This window comes from Dermacentor albipictus, chromosome 6 (genome assembly GCF_038994185.2).
Source record: "Dermacentor albipictus isolate Rhodes 1998 colony chromosome 6, USDA_Dalb.pri_finalv2, whole genome shotgun sequence".
NCBI classification, from domain to species: Eukaryota; Metazoa; Arthropoda; class Arachnida; order Ixodida; family Ixodidae; genus Dermacentor; species Dermacentor albipictus.
This window is the reverse complement of record NC_091826.1, coordinates 8830933-8855333: the sequence shown is the minus strand read 5'-3', so window position 1 is coordinate 8855333 and position 24401 is coordinate 8830933. Positions and strand designations below refer to the sequence as shown.

General features: G+C 44.7%; 2 protein-coding genes across 2 annotated transcripts; both read left to right on the top strand.

Moving 5' to 3' along the window:
- Positions 1–421: 421 nt before the first annotated feature.
- LOC135896465 (thioredoxin-like protein 4B) lies at positions 422–4171 on the top strand. The gene is made up of 4 exons (XM_065424862.1): positions 422–737; positions 831–985; positions 1392–1416; positions 4033–4171. Exons 1-4 carry the CDS (start codon positions 612–614, stop codon positions 4087–4089), a joined length of 363 nt encoding a protein of 120 aa, XP_065280934.1. The 5' UTR covers positions 422–611; the 3' UTR covers positions 4090–4171.
- On the top strand, positions 4168–18056 carry LOC135896464 (mitochondrial disaggregase-like). Its single transcript, XM_065424861.1, has 5 exons — positions 4168–4301; positions 10389–10755; positions 14413–14712; positions 16501–16854; positions 17127–18056. Exons 1-5 carry the CDS (start codon positions 4198–4200, stop codon positions 17829–17831), a joined length of 1830 nt encoding a protein of 609 aa, XP_065280933.1. The 5' UTR covers positions 4168–4197; the 3' UTR covers positions 17832–18056.
- Positions 18057–24401: the final 6345 nt, after the last annotated feature.

The window sequence follows — 24401 nt, the reverse complement described above, 5'->3', positions numbered from 1 at the left end:
AAAGAAAGGAAACGCATCAAGGCAGATGACGATTATTTTTGTGTGGCAGAAGGGGCAAGCCAAAGGGTGTAAACTGTTCTTAGAGCGTTCGTTACCGGAAAGTACCGGGTTCGCAGCGTTAAAGAAAGGAAACGCATCAAGGCAGATATGACGATTCGTGTTGTGTGGCAGGAGGGGCACTCCAAAGGGTGTAAAATTTTCTTATAGCGTGCAACAATCGTCATCTGCCCGTCGCTCGCCCGATTCTGCCATGCTTCTGCCAATGCCTCCTTTGCTTCTGCGCTTCAGCTCTTCTCCTTCTGGGATCAGCATCATCATCAATAAGTAACTCATTTACGGCTTTGACTAGTTTTCTTGACGAATGTCATTAGCCATCTGAAGCCGCAGCTGCTACGGTGCGCCCGCTGCCGCTCTCGTACGTACTGTGCACGTTGCTTCACGCGCAATAGCTGCGACTGTTCTCGAGTATCATTCTGAATTGATAATACCAGCTGAGAAGAAGCAGACACGCTTCACCTGCGCGACGAAAAATCACTGCCACTAGTCGAATTCTCGCATAAGAGCGCTTAGCTTCACTTGAGGGATCTGTAAACCGGCAGCCCCCGTCATTGATGAATATTGGTCTCAGAAAACTAATTACAAAAAGGGAGGTCGATCGAGCTATTAAGGGAACAGTGGACAAAGTGCTTGTGCTGAGATTTGGGGAAGAAGCTGATTGCCTGCGGATAGATGACATTGTAAGTGAAGCTGATGAATTGTCATGGTCCGCGATCATTGAAAGTATTTAATTGCTGGTTGACTGACGCCGTGTCATGTGCTGATTTGTGCAGCTGAACAAGGCGGCGCCTCTGCTGTCTCGTATGGCAGAGGTGTACGCCGTAGAACCTCACTCCGTGCCAGTTTACACAAGGTACTTCGACGTCACCATTACGCCAGCCACGGTGTTCTTCTTCAATGGCCAACATATCAAAATAGAAAGCAGCAGGTAAGCTAGCGAAATGGTATCGCCCGGTATTTGGAGTGCTGATAGAATGTAGTCGCGCAATGAAAGCCTATATTGCGTCATGACTATTTGCATTGTTAATGACACTCGACCTAACTTTGCTCAAACGAGTGTTCCCACGCCGAAGGGAAGTTCTTAATTGACATATAACGTAATTAACCATCATTCAAACAGACGCTATCATAAGGTCCCTTGAAATCCTGAACTAAAGATTTGCTAAAGTAAAATGCATTCATAAATAAAGCAGCTTAAGTAGCCGAAAATTCGCTACGGGGCCAGTGAAATGTTGCTGTGGCTCGATAATGCCACTAGGATATTCGAAATTGTTTCATATTATGTAGTTTATGTATTGTTTAAAATGCTTAAGCATTCTGGTCTTTCTTTTTAGACTTATGAACCTGGTCAAGTTAAAGGTGAGTTGTAATAATGGGAAAATGTTCAAAAAGCCAGAATATGACATAATGAAAGAGAATATCTGACTTCACATACAATGACCAATGAGAGGCATTGCTACTGCATGCCAGAGGGCACAAGTGAAGGGAGCAGACAACTGCAGAGCCTATTTCAAGAGTTCCATGTACTTATGAAAAGAGGGTTGCAATTTGTGTTGCACACTGATAGGTGGATGTGTCTCCACACTTTGAGACGCATCGGTTATCGGTTCTGTGCATTACAGTAAAACGTCGTTCTAATAATTTGATGCGAAAGATGCGAAGGTGATGATGGACAAAGAGAGAAATGCACACATTAGGCGCCACTTCCAACAATGTTTAATCAAGAAAAAATGCCATTATTTTATGCAGGGAGCGCTATCACAGTTTATCTGAGCGCATTCATGTTCATTCACATTTTCCCAGCTATCCATCTTAACGTCGTTTTAACGAAGTGGAAATGGGAGCCAGAATTACTTTGTTATATTCATTACTTAATTATATTCATTATTGCATATACTGTACTATGAATCTCTATGGGTATTTCAACCTTGGGAATTTCACTTACTTTATTATATAATCATAACAGTCACGCATAATCTGACATGGCATATGCACATAGAAAATACGCACATAGCATGGCATACGCACGTAGAAAATGTGTGCTCGAAGGCGAATCAGAGACTAAGTTTATTAAGGCAAAAACTAGGTCAAGCTTCGCGAGATGTAAAGCTGATAGATGTTAGAGCTTTACTTGAATATGCCTCTGTCATCTGGAGCCCTCATCAGAAAGAAATGAATACAAGGTTAAAAGAAGTCCAACATCGTGCCGCGTGCTTCATATGCTCAAAGTACCGCTGTTTAGATTCCATCACACTGATGTTGCAGTCTTGTGAACTGGAAACATTAGAAGTACGAAGGCAAAAAAATCATCTCAAAGTGCTTGTGCTTTTTAGAATACTACATAGACATTTAAAAATCAACAAAGATGAGTATGTGCAGCTTCCAGGAAAATGAAGCAGTCGTGCTAATCATCAAGATGCTTTATGCCCATGCTTTGCTCGCAGTGATGTGTTCCCCTTTTCTTTTTGCCCTGCCATGATTGAACTCTGGAACGCGATACCAAGCTTTGTGGCAAATGCCAGTGATGTTTGTGAATTTGAAAAACTTTTAAACATGTATTTTTGTCATTCTGCTGCCGCTTGATGCACCTATATATATGGTCTGCCTGTATTTAAACCCTCCCTGTAAGAACCCTCAGCAGAAAGTTGACACTATGAAGAAATAAATAAATATCCATATTTCCTTATAACAAGGTTGAACTGTACATTACTTGCCAAACTCCACTTCTTAATCTCAACTGCAGTATCATCTAGCGATGTTTGATCTCTAATCCTTGCTGCCATTTGGTTCAAGTGAAACATCTTTGTCTTCTACACCAAGGTTTGTGTGAGTATGTGTGCTTCTTGCTGAGCAGCCAAAGAGGTCACATGAAAATGCATAAGAGAGGAAATGCTCATGGGGAGATGGAAAACACCTGCAAAGGTGTATGCTGCATTTTAATAAATGTAGGCGAATCAGCTTATATACCTTTCTGTGCTGGCTCTACAGTCGCGCTGGGGAGCAGTCTTGTTCTCAACTGAATTTTTAAAAGAATGGTTGTGAAATATCCTCACTACCAACAACTATCCACTTTCAAAAGCATAATCCTATTAACTGAACTGTAATACATGGTTATGGTAATATGCCAAGAAACGATCATTGCAACTCTCAAAGAAAGCTTTGCCGCCTGTCTTGAAGGCTCTGACAGTGTCACGAATTAAGTCCACACTGCTCTGAACCTGCCATGATTGCTTAGTGGCTATAGTGTTGGGCTGCTAAGCAAGAGGTTGCGGGATTAAATCCCAGCCATGGCGGCCGCATTTTGATGGAAGCAAAATGTGAAAACACTTGTGTACTTAGATTTAGGTGCAAGTTAGGAACCCCAGGTGGTCCAAATTTCCGGGGTCCCTCATTACGGCGTGCCTCATAATCAGACCGTGGTTTTGGCACATAAGACCCCATAATTTAATTGAACACTTCTTTGCCTCTACAAAACCAAGTAGTGTTGCAATCCCAATGTTGGGATAGGCTGTTTGTTGCGTCGACAGTAACAATTGGTGCATCAGGTTTATTTCTCATGGAATATGCCCCATTTCTTTTCAAATAACACTGGGTGCACTGATATGGGTTAGGAGCACCCTAGTAAACATTGGACCTGGATGCTTCCTCGGAATACCAAGGAAAAGATGGAAGCACTAAAGTGTCGTTCTGCTCAGGCAAGACTGCTGATAGTCGGAATATGCTAGAAGCAGAACATCATGCCAACTTAAAGATGCTGATTTTTATGTCTATATGTTATGCCTATAATTTTCCATTCTGTTGTTCATTGCATGAGCCTTTGCATCTTTTAAAATCTCATTATTGTCCTCCAAGTTTCAGCCTCATAAGTTCATGCTGCAGGATTTTGGTAAATTGAATTTGTGGCTTGCCTGCCTAATATGCTCCAGCACAGTAGCTGCAACATGGAGCAGCGTGATTTTGAGTTGTCAATTTCAGGAGTGCCGACCACACCAAGTTTGTAGGCTGCTTCAAGACCAAGCAGGATGTGATTGACCTGGTGGAAGTGGTCTACCGGGGTGCCATGCGAGGCAAGCTTATCGTGACGTCACCAATCGAGAGTTCCCACACGCCTCAATTCGACCTGCTGTACAAGGACATCTGATGGCCATGTGGGCCACACCTGTGCTACGAGCGGTCAGCCGCGAGCTGCGAGCAGCTGGTAGGCTGCACTGGCTCAGGACTAGCGCAGGAACCCTGCTGCTGAGGTAGGCGTGAAGTCTGTCACGACTGCATAGTGGATTTATGCAGTGCTAATTTTGGAGATGGGTAAGAAAGAAACCACAAGGAAAATGGGGAATATTTTTGAGTTTGTTCTTGCTAAGCTTCATGTCATGCTGTTAAGCTGTTAAAAGTTTCTACACTGTATTAATATCGGGCCTTGTCATCTAACACAAGATATTAAACACCTGCTATGTCTCCTAGGACAAGGACTTTCGAAGAGCTTAACCTTGCATGTATACTAATATATTTAAGTGTAGTTTCTTTCTAGTAACCATTGATCATGTAAATTAGGAGCCGACATGCATTCTTTACCACTGAACCAGTTTTTAAGCACAATTAACTATATTTGGTTATCCACTTTCAAGTACTTTGTATCCGTATTGTTCTGAGTATGTGTTCATTTTAAGCCATGTGCGTTGCAATCATTTCTCAATTTTCTTTCTCTACATGAGTCTCACTTCTGCACAGAATGGGGCTGCACAGTGTAGAAATAAAGTATTAAAAAAAACATGGTGTTGACTCATAGCTAATGGTCGTCATTTGTGTTAATTTAAAAACGTGAACCAACTCGGGCAGAAAGGCACCTGAGAACAAGCAGTGTAAAGAATAAAGAACATGGACGCAGAGTTTTAAACAATCTAACATTAGCTCTGATTTTTGAAACACAAGATGGGAAGGCCAATTAGAAGAAAACATTTATTTGTGGCAATGCTTTGTCTGCATCGCCATGTAAATTATAGTTTTAATGCTCTTTCACTCTTCTCGAAAAAAAATACTGTAATATAATTAGGGTTGATCGCTACTGTATTATTATCCATTTGAATCATGCTCATAATGATGGAAGCAGGCAGGGCAAAAGAAGTTTGCTCACCTTGTTTGCTCTTTTTTACCAGGAAACAAATCTACTTAGCCAGCTTTCAGTTACAAAATATTTCCACACAGTTTTGAGCGCTTGGTTTTGAGCAATTGGTTCTTATTCACCAAAAAAAATTTACAACAATCAGAGGAAATTATGGGAAGTCATAAATTGGCTTACGAACAGGAATAAAGGCTGTGATAGGTCACAGGACCTCACAATTCATGGCGAAACACTCAGCGGCGAAAGTTTGGCCAATGTCATGAACGAACACTTTATAAACGCGGGCTCCTATGTTGCAACTGATGGAAATGCGGAAAGCGCCCCTACTGCGTGGCTTATTCAATTTTTTTGGTACCCACACATCTGCTTGAAGTAGAAAACTTAATCAGAAAGCTTAAAAATAATGTTGTATCAGGGATTGATGAAATAGGTTCTGTTGAGTTGAAATTGATATCACCATTGATATGTGATGTATTGGCCTATATTATCAACCTCACCCTCACTGCCGGTGTATTTCCAAAACAGTTAAAGGTGGCAAAAGTCACTTCAGTACATAAAAGTGGTGATAGCAATAGTTTAGCAAATTATCGGCCAATATCTATGCTTCCAACAATATCACAAATATTTGAAGGAGTAATTTACAATAGACTTGCATCCTTTCTTGGATAAACATCAAATAATAACAAAGAGTCAATATGGTTTCCAAAAAAGTAAGTCAATGGAACAAGCTCTATTATATATCAAGGATAAGATAATCGACCTAATGGAAAAGAAAAAAAAAAACATTCTTGGGCTCATTCTTGATCTTCAAAAAGCATTTGACTCCATACAATTTTAACTATTAATTTTGAAATTGTCGAGGTATGCAGTACGTGGGGTCGCACTTCAACCCTTCAAAAGTTACCTTGAAGATAGCTATCAATGAATGCAAATTAATAGCACAATGTCTAAAAAGATAAAACCAAGGAGTCTCCCAAGGGTCCATATTGGGGCCACTATTGTTCCTTGCTTATATAAATGATATTGTAGAAGTTCGTGATTCCCCTGAACTTATTATGTACGCTGATGATACAAACATTTTCGTTTCATCAGACAATTTAATACCACTTGAAGTCAGTGTAAATAACTATTTAAGGCATCTTTCAGAATGGTTAAGGCAAAATAAGCTACGCTTAAATGCCAAAAAAAAGAACCTATATGATATTCCAACCTATAAACAAGCCTATAAGTAATATACATGTCACATTTGAAGGAAATTGTATTACACACATTAGGGAACAAAAATTTCTTGGTATGTGGTTTCAGGAGGAATTAAACTGGAATACACATGTAAATCACCTGATTACCGCATTAGCACGAATAGTTGGTTGTTTTCACAAAACAGTACACTTAATCCCATTAAGGTTAAAACTAAATATGTACTATGCACTCTTTCATTCTAAGGTAACTTATGGGATATTATTCTGGGGAACAACATCGCAAAGAAATCGCCATAAACTTATGACTATGCAGAAGAAAATATTGCGCTGTTTCAAAAAGTACAAGGGAAAATTACAAGACCTGCCAACTGCTCCACTGTTCATAAGACATTCTATGCTCAGGGTTAATCGGTTGTACTATATTAAATTGCTCCAAGTAATTCAACGAAATAAATTATATGAACAAAGCCGCATCGAAAAACCATACTACTGTTTACGAGAACAAAGGATACGAGCACCTAAAGTAAGAACTAATTACGGAAAACTAAGTGCTGCTTACCAGACACATCATGTTTTGAATACCTTTGCAGCTAGATTGAACTTTAAAGCTAGTAGTGCTGCATTTAAAAAACAAGCAAAGAACTTATTAATTACCACGTGTATACAGTATCAACATTAACCTGTGGATTTTCATGCCTCGACCAATGCTTAAATGATTCAAGAATTAGTATTCTGAGTATTTCCATGTATAATGTAATTTCATTGCATTCTCATGCATTCTAAGTTTCCAATTTTTTGGAATTTGTTTTGTGTAGCTATATATTTTGGCGTGCGTGACCTCTTCTGTATGATTATTTAAAGATGTTATGTAAATTTTTCTCTTGTTTATGTGATTTGTTATGTGTATTTTTGCAAGTTGCTAGCTGTCCACCCCCCCCCCCCCCCTTTTTTTTTACTCTGTTGAACTCCAAGCGTGTGAGCTGTCACGAACTGCGGAGGGACAGGGACCTTTGTCAGGCTTGATTGCGTTTAGCCCCTGCCCCTGCAGTGAGTTTTGTATGTTGCTTACTGTAAATAAGACACTCGCTCGCTCGCTCACTCACTCACTCGCTCGCTCACTCACTCACTCACTCACTCACTCACTCACTCACTCACTCACTCACTCACTCACTCACTCACTCACTCACTCACTCACTCACTCACTCACTCACTCACTCACTCACTCACTCACTCACTCACTCACACACACACACACACACTCACTCACACACTCACTCTCACTCACTCACTCAAAAACCATGCTCCAGAGAACACTATGGAAGGGATATGGCTGGGTGCATGCTTGCTGGCCACACCAGTATGTGGCCACATAGTACCGTAAAATTCTGAACAAGCGCCCCCACCCATGCAAGGGCACCCCCCCTAACTTTACTGTCAATTTAATATTTTCACGCTGTTCCAGGAAAGTGCCCCCTTCCCCCACTTGTCCCTTTACGAGGCACTGCGCCTGAGCAGCACTGGTCTGCCCCATCAAGTGCAAGAAGCTAATCCAATCCAATCCTTCCTTTCAAGCCATTCGCATGCTTGTTCGCAAGTGCCATTTGTCGTCTTATTTTTGCATTGTGAAGTTCGCAATGCCGATGATTTCAAACACAGTAGCGAAGAAAGTTGAGGTCTTAGAATGGCATCGAGAAAACTGAAAAAACATGCACCAAATGTCTCAACATTTCGAGCTTGACTGCAGCAAAACTTTGAAGAAAGCTGAGTAACGGCGCCCCAGTTTTCAGTGAATGCGTCGACGATGCGCTCTTCGAGTTCTTCGAGCGGGAAAGAACGGCAGGATGTGCCGTTAGTAACCGGCTTCTCTCTGAGGAGGCTGTCAGAATAGCCAACAACATGCAGTTGGGAAACTTCGTAGCTTCCAGCCGTTACATAAGTCGATAAAAGCAGCGGTTCAGCGTGTCAATGCGCCATTTTACGAACGAGAGCCAGAAGATGCCCGAAGAGTCTTCGGAGGCAGCAAGTGCCTTTCGGTCTGCCGCAAACTCCCTGTGACGGCGCATCAACTACATGTTGTACAACAACGGCAGTATGAACCAGACGATGGTCCGAATAGACAACCCAGCCAACAGGACAAACAATGTGGTCGGTGAAAGCACCATATAGATCGCAAACACTGGATGTGCTCGACGAGGCTTCATGGTTTGCCTAGCCGCACGTGCCTCCAGCCACAAGCTCCCGGCATTCATTATTTTCAAGGAACAAACTGGGAAAATTCCAGCCAGGGTCCGCATACCAGGTGAGAATGTTTTTTTTTTTTTCTTTTTCAACGGGGTGAGGAATCGCATAATGTCGCTAAGTTCGTTTGATCAAAACGCTGACTTTTTTTTTTCTTTCACTCGTAGCAAATGTTCGTGACACCACCACAAAACATGGCTGGATCACATCGAAAAAGATCCAGGAGTGGCTGTCAAGAATCTGGGGCCCAAACATCGATGATGTGTGGCGTTTACTGGACCACGCGCCCATCCATAATACGCAAACTGCCAATAATGCTTTCGAGGAGCGTGATACCGACGTTCTCTATCTGCCTGCGGGGTGCACGAGTATCCTGCAGCCGGCTGATGTCTACTGGAACAAGCCTTTCAAGTCCACCCTACAGCATTTGTGGGAAGAATATATGCACGAAGAAGAGAGGACGCGTAAATGAAACCTGAAGAAGCCGTCGCGCCAGTATGCTCTCGATTTTGTTGCCGAGGTGTGGACTGCTGTACCCGAGGAGACTGGCACACTCCTTCAAGGGATGTGGCATTACTAACACACTCAATGGCTCGGACGACGACCTGCATGGCGGACTGGCAGATGTTGGAGCCATAGCGCTGGAAGGCCGGGGTGGGCTTCAAGCAGAATGCTGTGAACTTCTTTTTGCGAATGACTCGGAGGAATCTTTCTATGGATTTGAAAGTGATTGACATGGCAATCATGAGTCTTTCGCTCAATAAAGTTCATGTTCCTAGAAGCAAACAAAATTTTAAATCCATGTGCACTGCGCTTTTTTTTTCCTCGTGGGAAAATGTCGCCGCCATCTTGTATTTCGGCGCTGTTCCGGGATAGCCCCCCTCCCCCCTTCCTACTTTGCCAGTGATTTCGACTTGCCGGGGGGTAAGGGGGGGTGCTTGCTCGGAATTTTACGGTAGGAGCCTTTCTTTGATTGCTTCTGGTAGTCACAATATCAGCCAAATGCCTGGAATGCCTGTATTTTCTAAGTACTTTACATGCAAAACAGTTGGTCATGTTCTGTAGCTAAAGCAGTTTTCCTAGCTTGGCCATGACGTGCACAATTTCTGGGCAATGAAATGCAGCGAAAAATAGAAAATCATCAGCCTTTTTTCAATTTTGCCGCTCTTTTGCTATATCTGGCCCTCATGTTTGTTACGCACGACAAACGGCCAGCACGTTCGTCGCAAACATTCACTTTACTACCGCACTCCGTGACTCTTAAAGCACGCTGTCTATCCGCGCACACCACACTTCATGCCACCCGTGTCTTCTTTCCCCTCTTGCCACCGCACTTGCGCCATCTGGTCCTCTCCCTGGCAACTGCAGTCAACCACATGCCCCGCGTCCTAGAAGTGCACCTTGCCTTGCCTCACTTGGAGCTCTTGGTCCATATACTATGTCGCCAGTCTGTTCGCGCGCTAGTAAATTTCGTGAATCATCGTCGTTAATCTTTTTCAATGCTGTGAGATGTTGTGATACTAAGTACACCAGAATAATGGTGAAATTGACTGCTCAGGTTACAGAATTAAGTGGTGCCTGAAACAGAAGAAACCCACACAGCCCTGTTACAGACAGACCTCATTATAACAAAGTTGTATAGGACACGAAAATACCTTCGTTATATCCAATATCTGTTATGAGCATTAGTGATTTACATCATTGTCATTGTATCTTTGTTGGTTATGCCCAGGTTTGACTGTACTGATAATTTTGGTGTCCTCTTGCTTTCTCAGGGGTGCCTGGTTGCAGCAGCGTCTGCCAGTGTCATGGCAGCGTAAGGGACTCGGATTTGCTGCTGTGCCTCTAGGCCTTGGTGGCTACTTGATGGCCAACAAAACCAGCAGCAGCGCTCAGGAGGAGAAATTGTTTCGTGCTGCCAAGCTTGGCAATGCAGATGAGCTTCGACGTCTCTTGGCTGACAAAAGTGTAGACCCGAACTGCCGCCATGCACTGGGCTGGACACCGTTGCATGTTGCTGCCATCAGTGGGCATCGTGACTGTGTCCTGGCCCTTCTCGAAGCTGGTGCCGACATTGATGCTGGAGACGAATTCAGCAACGTTTACCAAATGGCGCGAGAGAAACAGCTTCATTCCCTGGAGGTAAATAAACTAACCCAGCTATGTCATTATATATAACAGTGGTTTGGAATTTAGGTAATTCACAGACCAGAGTTTAATGAAACGTGCACTGTCATAAGTAAAACAGACACTCTAAACTGACATATAAATATAAAATATGAACAAAATAACACAAAAGGGCAAAATGGTTAGTGGCAGCATCTGCAAAATATTACAGGAATGTTATTAATGGACATTAAGATGCTGGAATTGCTCTGCTACCACTAATATCTTTGATTCCTTGGAGCTAAATATAGCCAACAACTGATAATTCGGACTCCACGGGGAATGTAAATAATTACAAACTATAGAATGGTCGAAAAAAACTAATGTCTCTAAGAAAGGTCATTTTATTTACGTTTTAAGGCCTCTTTGCAAGGAATAAGTGGTCGATTCATTGATGCACGCACCTCTGCTTACATGCAACCAAGCACGCCTGTATTTCTGCCAGTTTTGTGCTGCTGCTGTATGCCAGTACAAGGACTGCAAAGGCTCGAGTCCGCATGAGAAAGCTCCGGAGCACACGGCACATCAGCATCCTCCGAGTTAGAATGGCTGTTTGACGGTGGGAGAGTTTGCTCAATTATTTCATCCTTTGTGCCCGGGAGCTGACTTCGTTTTGGCTTGTGCAAGGGTTATGACTTCACCAAGCGTAAAGGGCGTGTCCAGCTCCGCTTTCGCATTGTCTATCGTGCCAGAAGGTAGCGGTTCTGGAGGCGTTTCGGCAGCATGCGAAAAGAAAGGGTGGATGACGCGGTCTTCCAGCACTGTAGGCTTCTCTTGCAAAAAGAGTTCTGTGACAGGAGGCGCGCCTTTCTGCCAAGCAGGCTCCTCAGAATCTGGTATAACCTTTTTAGACCGGGTTCCCGGCCAAGCTTTGCGCATGTATTGTGCCACATGTCTCCTTCTAAATGTTGTTGGGATTCCTTGATGAGTCAGTATAGATTTTTAAGGTGCATGAGATCTTTGTGATGCTTTCCTTTATACTGACATTGCTTTGTCAAATGGTTCACCTTCCACCATAGATTTGCAAAGTGCATATCCATGTGAGTTGTAGTGCCATTGCATGGGATAGTTTCTCTGGCCACCGGCCGCGTCTCCGCAATCATAGCACTGAATTGTTCAAAGTCTACAAAAGAATCCCCGGTGACAATTCGAAATTTTTTCCACTCTACCAGTTTTTTTTCCAGTTCCAGTTTCTGGGCAGCCGCTCTACCATCTGAGCTAACCAGGCGGCTAGAAGATCGCAGGGCGAAGTCGAATTTGTCGACAACACGAAGCAAAGGAAAGTGTTTTGACGTAGTAGTTCTTTGGAAACCTGCAAGATGGAGAGAAGTAATTAATAAAGGAAAAATCAGACATCCACCTGTTAGCTCAGATGGTAGAGCGGCTGCCCCCAAAAAGGTGGTGGTCCCGGGTTCGAGTCCCGGACCACGATGAATTTTTCTTCAACTCTGAGGCTTTTCTTTCGGGGAAGCCGTATGGGTTTTCTTTGTAGCAATTGCTACGAACGGGTGGATGTCTGATTTTCCCTTCATTAATTACTTGTCTCCACCTAGTGGTTTTCCGCAGAACTACTACGTCTAAACACTTGCCTTTGCTTCGTGTTGTCGACAAATTTGACTTCGCCCTGCCATTTGCTAACCCTGCCATTTGCTGGCCCTGCCATTTGCTGGCCCACGTGTACGGAAGACCACGAAAAGGCGTAGAAAAGGGGAGAAAACTACTCGTAGAAGCGGATGCCACCGAGCTTGTTGATGAGGCACGACCGGCGCACGTCGGTGACTGGGAAAGCACACCTGTGTATGCTGCTGACAACGCGAACCCGCCATGGTTGCTCATTGGTTATGGTGTTGGGCTGCTGAGCAGTAGGTCGCAGTATCGAATCCCAGCCACGGCGGCTGCATTTCGACGGGGCGAAATGCGAAAATACCCGTGTACTTAGATTTTAGGTGCACGTTAAAGAACCCCAGGTGGTCGAAATTTCTGGAGTGCTCTACTACAGCATGCCTCATAATCAGAAAATGGTTTTGGCACATAAAACCCCAAAAATTTTTTTTTTTTTTTTTTTTTGCTGTCAACGCAACTACAGAACACCTGCATGACCGCGAGCAACGGTGAAGGCGCGACTGTGAGCGATATGGTGAAGATGCGACCGCTGGCGAAGGCGAAGGCGTGACCGTGAGCGATGGTGACGTTGCGTCTGTGTGTGGTCGTGACAGCAAAGCGACATCAGCGGAGCAGAAGTTCTCGCGTCTCATATTCTACTGCGGATTTCAGCTCCAACTCCACTAATAAAGAGGTTGCGCAACGGAAAACAAGAGTGGACGTTTTGAGTGCGCCATCACCTGCCTCTGCATGATGGATGGATGCACAATGACGAAAAAGGCAACTAAGGTGCACGAAACTGCTAAAAGAACGCAAAAAGCTACATCAAAATGTAAAGCAAATGTGTCCCCATAGGCAAAGGACTACATGCCTGGCGGGTTTTGGGTGCTCAAAATAAAGATTTAAATGCTTACAACAAATGAAACTTTGAGCTCCTTTTTCTCAGCTTTCATATTTTTTTTTTTTGCAGTTGCTTTCGGTCATCCCAGTGCCATTCTACAATGAATGCAGGCAAAATCATTCCGTCTTTTGCACTTAGAGCCTGAAACATGAATGAGTGCAATAAAGCTGTCCATATTTAACTGCACCTCATAAAAAAAAAATGTATAATGGTTTTATTGCAAAAGTCATTAGTAAGATAAAATATGCATAGGAAAGGTGAAAAAATATTTGTATGCTCATTTTGGCATTTAAAAAATAAACCATTAGCTTTATTGCACAGAATTGGCCTTTGTGAACATGTGGATGTGAAAATCCTGGTGAACTTATGTCTAATTAACTTGGGGATGACCACTAGAGGCTGTCAATTGTTGTAACACGAAAACTATAATAGATAGCACAATACTAATTGCATTTATTATATCAGCATAACAAGCCATACCCGCATGCTAAATTTAACCAATTTATTCCCATAAATAAAAAGAAAAAGTTTTCATTGCCACGTTCCCCTGAGTGAATAATGAGTGAACGTTGAGCTGCAGCTCGACGTTCACTCAGTATTTCGACACTCTCAATTCGCTCGTCGTGATATCTGCATTTTGGAGGGGCTACTCTTCAACTTTTCAGCATCTCTATGCTTAGGTGAGCATGGAGCTTCTGCGCTGGGTCCACTCGAGTGCGAATAGTGCTGTGGTGGCGTTTGCATCATCTCGTGTTCACCGGATCAGCCTCACTGATGCCGCACTCGGGCTAGGCCTAGACGTGGTTGGGCTTAGGTCAGCAGGCCACCGTAGGAAAGGTCCTCGTAACTGAAGAAATATGTCAGTTGGAGCCATGAGAAAGCACACCACACTCACAGGAAGCACTCACAGTGTCGTTGCTCTGTGTTTTCCCACGTGAAATAATATTTGTACACAAGTTCAAAAGAAAACATCGAAGAGACAAAGTGGGGGTGCGTCTTCACACTCTAGCAATCACAGCGTCCCCCATCCTAGCAAAAAATAAATGTAGTGTACATCATAGTGTAATGTTTAGACCTGTTCACACTTGAATTTATGTTGATAGTACATCTGGGCTTGCCTCCACTGGCAGGTGCTGGTGGTTCGTGAAGATGAGTTCAGCAACCGGCTCAGCAACCGAGCTTCATTTCGTGGATGCACAGCACTGCACTATGCAGTACTCACTGACGACACGCAGCTGGTGAAGACCCTACTGGAGAAAGGTGCTGATCCAACACTGGCCAATGACCAGAACCACCTGCCAGTCGACTACAGCCGCAACCCAGTCATGCGCAAGTTGCTCAAGGAGTACACGGATGAGCACATTAAGAAGAACAAGCAGAGGGAAGCTGAAGAACGACGACGCTTCCCCCTTGAGCAACGAGTGAAACAGGTCAGGTCTCACAAATGTTTATTGAGTCAAACAAGCAAAAAATAAAATGACCTGTTTGGTTTCTAACATTAAAGAGACTGGAGCTTCCTGGGTCCGCTGTCATTGATAAAACTGTACTGCACTATCCAGGCTTGCCGTTTAGTCAGAGATGGCATTTCTCTAGCCTACTGAGCCGATGTGGAAAATTGTAAGCAGGAACTGGAAGTGTGCCTTTGCATGGGCTCAGCACTCCCATGCTGAATAAGCTTTCACAGGTTCAACTGCTTGGATTGTCGCCAAAAATATAATGGTGTTAGACTGCTGACAGAGAGCAGTGCCTGTAGCCACTCCTCGAATGAAGGCTTGTGCCTCCCTTTTGAGCCCTTGTGGCATGAGTGCAATAGGCCAGTTCACTTTTGCTGAAGTTGAATGTTCATGTTCAGAAACATCAGCACTGGGAACATGATTATTCTCATATACTAGACTGGTTTGAGAAGCATCATTTATCAAAAGCTTTGTTAGTGTGTATTATTTTTGTTACTGAACAAGGTTTACTACAAAGTATTAAGCACCCAGATATTTGTGCACTCAGGTTTAAGCCCACTCAGTGGGTTCTTCGAGCCAGCTTTGAATATGTAAAATAATTTTCATCATAGTCATCAGAACTTGTTTCATGGTATCTGTTCTTGCACACTTAGCTCACCGTTACCAATTCTCAGCTCAAATTTTCCGCCTTTGTTTCTGCTTACCATTATTGCACACGAATGCATACGTTTGCACATGCTCAATTCGAACACATAGTTGTTGTCAAAATGAACCTTTTGTTAAGAGAAGAAATCACAATTCCTACATTGTTACGTAGCATTCAATAGAGCATTCACTAATAAGGGTTTAGACACCCGCTGCTGTAGCTCAAGGTCGCAGGTTGAATCCCGACTGCAGTGGCCACATTTCAGTTGAGGCAAGTCACAAAAAACACTTGTGTAGTTAGATTTAGGTATATATTAAAGCACCCAGGGTGGTCAAAGTTAATCCAGAGTTCCTCACTGTGGTGTCCCTCATAATCAGATATTGGTTTTGGCACGTAAAACCCTGAAATTTAACAAAGGGTTAGAGCAGTGTGAATTGATATTCTTGGAATGGGGTTCAGGTAAGCTGTCGATTAAATTTATAACCCTTATGTTGATTGTCATTACTGTTCATAAGTGTGCAGAAGAATTTGTCAAGCTTGTTTAGATTGCCCCGTGGGACCTCATGTACCACGTTCCACCACCTAGCACAATAGTTGTCTAGGCAAGTCCACTTATAGAATATTGCATGTTTGGGACTGACTTTTCTTTCAAGCTCAGACACTTGGTTATCAAGCCCAGTGTATTGGCAGAAAACAAAGCTTTCATTGCATTTGTAGCATGGCTCAACACGTATAGTGTGATGTGCACTACCACCATCATAGCAAGATTATTTATAGCGCACTGCATTTACCCTTCTGCCTAATGAACGGCCTTGTACATGCAGATCCACCTACCTCATCAGTGCATTCTCAGCAGCCTTCAACTGCATTTTCCTTCCTTTGGCAGTTGGTATTCATTCTATTGCTCTCGGGAACCAGTGATTACGTGTTTTTTATATTACCTGGTCTGCAAAACTTTTCTCTTCCCATTTTCCAGTGTTACTCCGATCACATTACATCGCTCATTGCATTATGCTTAGTTTCTTTTCAATATGACTGTTAGCTTTGAACATCAATGCAACTTCACGTGTACAAATACACTCAACTGACACACTACTTTCACATATTCTTGCATGCAGGTAATCGTGGGCCAAGAAGGTGCCATCGCCCTGGTTGCAGCCACAATCCGGCGCAAGGAGCTGGGCTGGTTTGATGACGAGCACCCACTTGTCTTCCTCTTCCTTGGGTCATCAGGCATTGGCAAGACAGAGCTGGCTAAGCAGATAGCAGAGTACCTTCATGGGGGCAGCACGGGCCGCTCATCATCATCCGGAGGAAAGGGCTTTATCCGGTTGGACATGTCTGAGTATCAGGAGAAGCACGAAGTGGCCAAGCTCATTGGCTCACCACCGGGCTATGTCGGCCACGATGATGGGGGCCAGCTGACGCAGCGGCTGCGCGAGTGTCCCAATGCAGTGGTGCTGCTTGATGAGGTGCAGTGCTTTGCTGTGTAGTGTGCATTGACTTCTGCATAGCAATTTGGTGAAATCTAATTTGAGCATGCAAAATGTGCACTTGTCATTTGAATGATTCAGGAGCATGTCCTTAAAAAATGCAGAATAATAATACTATGTACATTCAACAGGTAACACGCCAAAGCCAATTTGCTCTTATTTAGTTTGGCCGTTTTTGTCTTTTGTGGCTCAGATTTTTACTGTGGCACTGGTCTTTTGTGCTGAACTCAGTATTGCTTTTTCCTGCTCAGGTGGACAAGGCACACCCTGATGTGTTGACTGTATTGCTGCAGCTGTTTGATGAAGGCCGACTCACGGATGGCAAGGGCAAGACCGTTGTTTGCAAAGATGCCATCTTTGTCATGACTTCCAACTTGGCCAGTGAAGAGATCGCTCAGCATGCCACCGACCTCCGGAGAGATGCCGAATTGCTTGCCCTGCAGCGGCAGAGCCTGCAGCCTACTAGCGTTGCGGAGGAAGTCAGCATCCGCAGTGATTTCAAAGAACGGGTGGTGCGACCTATCTTGAAACGCCACTTCCGTCGCGACGAATTCCTTGGTCGGATCAATGAGATTGTCTACTTTCTACCGTTCTCACGCAAGGAGCTGACGGTGCTGGTGACAAGGGAGCTTGAGGGCTGGACCCGGCGAGCAAAAGACAAGCACGGCATCGAACTCACCTGGGAGCGGCGGGTTGTGGAGCTTCTGGCAGATGGATACAATGTCCACTACGGTGCGCGATCAGTCAAACATGAGGTAGAAAGGCAGGTTGTGAACAGGCTCGCAGAGGCTCATGAAAAACAATTGCTTGACTCTGGTTGTGCTGTTCACCTTGTAGTTGAGGACAGTGATGATGGAGGACCGGCCAGGATTACCCTACTGGTGCGACCCAAGTCACACCGAACCATGGACCTGGACCTCCCACTGAGCAACGTTGCACCCCTCGGTGGTAGCTAGATTTGTCTGAATGCTTGTGACACAGTGCAGCAGCACAGTGAGTGAACGGCAGAGAGCACAGTCGAATTATTTTGGTTGGTGACCTAAGAAGATTATCTGTGAAAGTTTGCACAAGCTGCAGGAAAAAACAGGTGCATTGTAGAGGCACTGGCCATATACCAACAACTGAAAAATTTGTGACCTTGTTTGCTTCTAGTAAACATAACATGGGCATTATTCCTCCTATTTTGTTCCATAATATGCTGTTAGATAACTTAAGTATAGCTGCTGCTATAGGAATTGCTTATTAGCTGACCTGCATACATGGCCTGTTGAAGGTATCTGGCCTTGTTTATTTTAGAGACAACTGTGGGGCTCAGGTAGGCCACACTTTGATAGGTAGGAGCGGGGTCCGTGGTGTCTTCAGCCTTCAGGCAGGCGGTCCCCTAGTTTGGTGTGCTGCTGTGTTGGAGCAGTTGCGTTGAGTGCTCTTGTCTCGTGTTGGTTTGGTTTTGAGTGAGCGAAAATGATGGAGCAAATTTAACATAGAGAATGTACAAGTTTATGTGCGAAGTTTAGTGATAACCAAGCAGAAGCAATTCAGGAGATCTGAACAGCATTTGTAGATGGTGGTATGGTCACGAAGCTGATTAAAATGGGGTATAACCAGCTTCAAGAAAGGCTTAACATCTGTGGAGAGTGAGCCACACTATGGGAGTCTTTCAACAAGCCATGATAATGCAATTCTTTTATGATGTGTGAACCATGAGAGGGAGGGATCGTGTGTTTAGTCAGAGAAGTTGCTCAGCTGGGGATAGCAACAAAAGTACTACTAATGCATTTTTAAAAACACTTTGAGTATGCAGTGACTGCCAGCAAAATTTTCCCAAGGAATTCGAAGACCTGGCAACTGCACCAGAATAATACAGCTCAAATTATTTCATCTTTTTTGGCATGGCACAGTATTTCAGCGGTTTGTCAAGCTTCCTAGTCTCTGGACATAAGTGCACACAACTTTTTGACTGTTCACAAAATCCAAAAGGCACCTGAAAGGAATGCACTTTCCACCTAGACATCCTGTGCAACACAACAGCTGCCCTAGCGGCACTACCCCAGGAGGGGTTCCAGGACTGTTTCGAGACGTGGAAAGAGCGTGTGCTAAACTTAGAGGGAGCTGCTTTGAAGGAAATTAGGATGATGAAAACACAGGTGACGCTTCTATTTTTCTGAGAGCATGGACAGATACTTTTAAGACAGGCCCTGCATGTAAGCAGCTTTTCAACTTTGCCAGACTTGGCAGGGAGGAGTGAGCACCATGTTTCAGACTTGCAACCCTGCAAGGTGAGACTAGTGAATGATCCTGAGGCATATATATATCTTGCAAACCTGTGACTGTGAAACGAGCATTCGCAAGAATTGGCCATCTTTGCACAAATATTTGATTATTTTGCTTTCTTGTAGAGTGTGCAAATACTTGGAACACAAGTTGAATTGTCAATGTTTGAATTAGCTTGCGAATCAAACATTATTGTTCAGTTTTTCTGACTTTTTGGTCAGGGCAAGGTTCATCCAGGTCAGTAGGATTGAGCAGAATCATTAAAGGGATCATGATGGGGCGCTTTTTTGCACTTCGTGCTACTGATGTGACATGAATGAGCAGCACTATGACCGTTGATAAAAAAAATGTAAAGTGCGATTTACATTCGCATGGTATGCGAGTATTATGAAAAAACTACAGGAATACATTTTACAGCCATTTTAACGTGGAGTAAAGAAGAGAGCGCCACGTTAACGTTGAAGCTCAAACAACAAGAAAAAAGGGGGGGGGGATGAGAATCCAAGAGGATGCCGGGAATTCTACCATAAGCACGTGATTGTGTAACTTGATAGGCCACGCTGGTGCGCTGTGGCCCGGCCTCGGTGCAAGCTTGTTGCCTGCGGGTTCATCTGGTGTTTTCGCGGAGAGCGCTTCGCGTGCTGCTTGCCTGTGCGCATGTAGGTCCCACTACCCGGTTTATTTTTTCTTCTTTTTTTAACAGCGGCGATGCTACGTCGAGCCGTCGCCGTCCGGTGTCACGCAGGGGGGCACGTTTTGGATCTCACCGCCAGAGGGCGCGCCGACAGTAGGAGCGTTAAAACCCCTTGATAATTTGAAAGTAGTGACACTGTCCTCCCTGCGGCAGTTTCATCCTCGATTCTCACCCGCCGGCTTGGGATCCTGGGTTTGAGATCCTCCTTAGATCCCGCAGACGGGCCGCAGCCTTCTATGGAGTAACGTTATTTTGGCTCAGTTGCGCGCCCCAATGGTGTAGAAAATTTTGAGAAATGCTGATAACACTATCGATAATGCTGAAGGCAACGTTTATGAGGGGGCTGTTTTTTTCTTAAAGACGTATGAACGGGTTATGCTGATGTAAAAGGAGCTTTGAGGCGAGTCCTATACGCCAGATAATATTAAGTTCTATAGACAATTTCTGTACTCCTCATGATGAGATTCCTTACTTTGTGCGTCTGATGTAGTATTTCTTGTGGCACATCCCTCTGCTTGTGGCTTATTAAGCGAAAGCCTTAGAAACCCGGTTTAAGGTCGCGTTGTGAGGTATAAAAAATACACGTGACCCAAGGAAGGCTGGAAGCGAACCAAAGCATGTCCAGCCGTGTATAAGAGGTGATTACTGTTTGGTAGATTTAATGATTGAGTAGTGATTGTATTCATGTGTATTAAGGAGGATTATGGTGGATTAGGGTGATATACATGACCGGGGTAGTTGCAGAAGTATGGGAGAGGCCTTTGCCCTGCAGTGGGCATAACCAGGCTGCTGCTGCTGATGATGAGGTTGATATACGTTGCAGTGCTAAACATTGCCTGCAGAATATTTTCTGCATTACTATCATGACCACAATCATGGTTGATTGCTCAACCTTCGTAATCAAAGCGCATTCACGCAATGATTTCGGCTCGTGTTATATGAATGGAAAAAGTTTCCCCACAACAAAACTGCAGAAAGGTGGTTTTAAAAAATTCGCCATTGAAGCGGATTCCCGGTCTCTGCCTTATGCCGATATCAACAGCAAGCGTGTGCGATCATGTGAACACCCCCTGCACATTGCTTGTATCCGTGAGAAAACCAAATAATAATCGTCGTCCTTAGGCATACCTGCCAACTCTCCGAATTTTACGAATCTTGCTTGAAATTTTAAGGAAAAAGTTGTTTTCGAAAAAAAAAACGTGAAAATGTAGTAAAACCACCCATGGTGCCTTGCGCCGTCACGAGAGGGCAATACCTATGCGTGGTATCATTATCAGCAGCTGCAAGGTTGTAGTAACTTCTGTCGTCTACTAGGGGAGTCACGAACCATATCCAAAGATCGATAGCGCCTCCGCAAACCTGTTTCCTTTGTTTGCGCGGGTTTGGACTTAAGTCACTGCAGTGTTGGCCTCGCCTTTTGTGTGACTACCTCCCGCGTCGGATGCAGTGCGACTCCGGCCTGTAGTGGCTTCGCAGTGAAATGGCGGGCTCGAAGCCCTGACAGTACTTCCAAGTGTTTTTGAATTCGTACACGGCAGGTGCTTCGTGCCGTCGAATAAAGGGGAGAAGTTCGGATTCTGCACCACGTGTGCTTGTAATGTGAACGTCTCGCATGGCGGCAAGTCTCAAGGTCCACATCGCTTCGAAAAAGCATCAGGGATGCGTGCGAGCCGCGGACAGCCAGCCATGCCTAGCAAGTTTTGTGCGCAGCGACATCTACCTCGGTGTGATTTCTTGTAGAATGCCTCTTCGCGGCGTTTTTACAACACAACATCCCGCTGAGTGTCGGCGAACATGCCGGACTGGTTTTCGAAGCGTTTGAACTGTCGACGGATCGCTCAGGTTCCACAGAATTTCAGTGGTTATGCTGGGTATTCTCCATTCCCCACAGCAATGCTGAATCTTAGCTATCGCCTTAAAGAATGCGAAAGCCTTGTAAAGCCTACTGTAATTCACCTTATTCCACCTCCATCAACCCTAATTCACCTTAATGCACCCCAATCCTCCTTAATATGCCTTAATCCTTGTTCATGCATCTTAATCCACCCTAATACCCCTTAATCTACTTTATTCCACCTTAATTCTCCCTAATCTACCTTAATTCAATCACCAATGAATCATTAACTTGGCTAATCATTAATCTCTTATACACGGCTGGACATGTTTTGGGTTGCTTCTGGCCTTCCTGGGTCAGGTGATATTTTCTGTTCACAACACGACCTTGAACCAGATCTAAATGTTTTCGCTTTTCAAAAAAAAAAAAGCGCAATGTGGACTAGCTAGCGCTCAACACCTGCAATACCACGGGTATAGTTGACAATAAATTTTTCAGGGCCTTCATTCTTTGTATGACTGACGCACACATCGAAGTAAGCTGAAAATAATAGCTCATCTACAAGCCGCTATTTCAATATTCAGTAAAACAGGCAATGGATCTTAGCAATTACGGAAAAAGTGATGGAGGGGCTGCATCTTCGCACGTAAATGTTCACAGCGGAAAGCTGAATTTAGAGTGCTGCGTTTCCGACTGAATAATAACAGTTGGCGACGTGCGAGGTCCTAGCAGAATATTTAGTATACTCAGGTCAACCCCATTATGCAACGTACAAATTGCCGCAGCAGGCCAGAAGAATTAAAAAAATGCAGCATTACGGTATGCTTTGATACGAGCCATAATATGGTTCACAACGTAAACAACACTGTTCTTTGTCGGAACAAACTTCTTTCGGCCACTGTTATGCAGCCACTGCTTCCTGTGCGAGCCGTCACGCTTTCCTTGCGACATCGTGAAAACTGCATAACCATCTTCAGGCTTATTGCTGCAGTATATGCGCAACAGCAGGCGTAGCGCTATAACACAGAACAGGAAACACAGCGTACAACGTTCGCTACGCCGAGCTAAAGCGCCGAGCCAGCCGAGCTGAGGAGAAAAATGACGCGAAAACAAGAAAAACAAGATCTGCGCGTTTCCAAGGGCAACGGCAGCGAGTCCAATCGTCATGAAGAAAAACGGGCGCAAGACCGCTTCCCGCGGTCATTATGCCGCGGTGGTGGGGGTGGGGGCGCAAGGGACAAGGATGTCGGGCGTCGGCGGCAGAGTTCAAAGAGTGGCGGTACTTTAACATTATCGAGGGTCATTAAGGAGCGTGGCCCCGCCAGGGGGTATGAGGGGTATAGAAGTAGGTGTTTCGCCGGTGCGCGCCCTTTTGCCCCATGGATTCCGGTCAGCGCGAGAGGCAGCGAGAGCGGCAGCGCCGATGTCGCGCAAATCCCGAGCTTCAATAGACCAGAACACGCTAGTCTCGCACCCAGACTAACCGAACGCATACTCTCGCACCCGGGTTGCCCGGTCGACCGGCGCTGTTTTGTACTGGGCTGCCAAACTGTGTTCGCCGGCGACCAGTAGACATGGCAAGCGCCAGCTCTAGGGCTCCAAAGTGCGGAAATGTGCCCGTTCACACGGATCCAAAGTAGAAGAAGTCATCTTGGCATCATTGCGTCGTGTTTGGATGCCAAAACAACCAGCGGAAAAGGAGCAGGTTGCTTAGCGCTGTTTGCGAAGAGCACAACACACGTAGGGAATCGTGCCGGTGCGTTAATTCCAGCCTGCGCCGATTTCCATCCGCAACGAAGAATGCCAAGCTGCGCCACCGGTGGATAGCTGCAGTGAATAGGAAGAACTACCAACCCAGTGAAAATGCACGAGTGAGTATTCGATCTGTGTATATTTTGATGCCACGTTCAACTTTGCGCCCTACAAACGTAATACGCAGGTTTGCTCCGAGCACTTTCTGGGCAGCAAGCCTACAGAGCAGAATCTCGCGCCGGTGCTTCGCCTTGGCTATAACAAAAAGGCAAGCCTTTTCGTGTTTTCATTCAGGCAGAGCTCCCGACGGTTAAGCGGAACAGTTGAGTTTGCGGTTAGCGATACTTGCAGCTGGTGCACGGAATGACCATTAAGCGTGAACGACAAGTTGTAGGCCTTGCTGGTGAGCGTTATTGCTAATGAAAGTAAACCGAAGTCTGCTCGTCACGTAGCATGCGTCCACAAAAACGTAAACGACGACTACTCGTCGCCGAAGATGGTCTTGCAGCGCACCTACCTTTACGAGCTGGTGTTGCAGGTGTCATTCGTAACGAATTCATTTGAGCCTCCTGAGCTCTAAACTGCGTGCGGGCTGTTATGCGGGGCAAAGCGCAAAATATTTCCGTTCATATGGCGAGGAAAATAAGGTGCTTAATTATTCTTGTATTTTGTAACAAAATTTTGATCGTTCTCACTAGTTTTTTTTTACTGTTTTCTTTTCTAAGGGAGCGCCAACAATCCGATGGCCTCGCACAAGCGAAACAGGTCTGGTACCAGGTAGCCGCAGTTGGTGGGGCTAATTTCTTGGAATGCAGGTGCGGTTGTCTTGTACCAAAGGGGTCCTGATGATGCAGCTTTAAGTAGGGATGGTAATTTTACGTGCCCTGTCATGGTTTGTGCAACTGTACAACACCTGCATCTGTCATGCTCGGCCTGTTATACGGGCTTTGACTGCACATGTAGTTGAACATTATA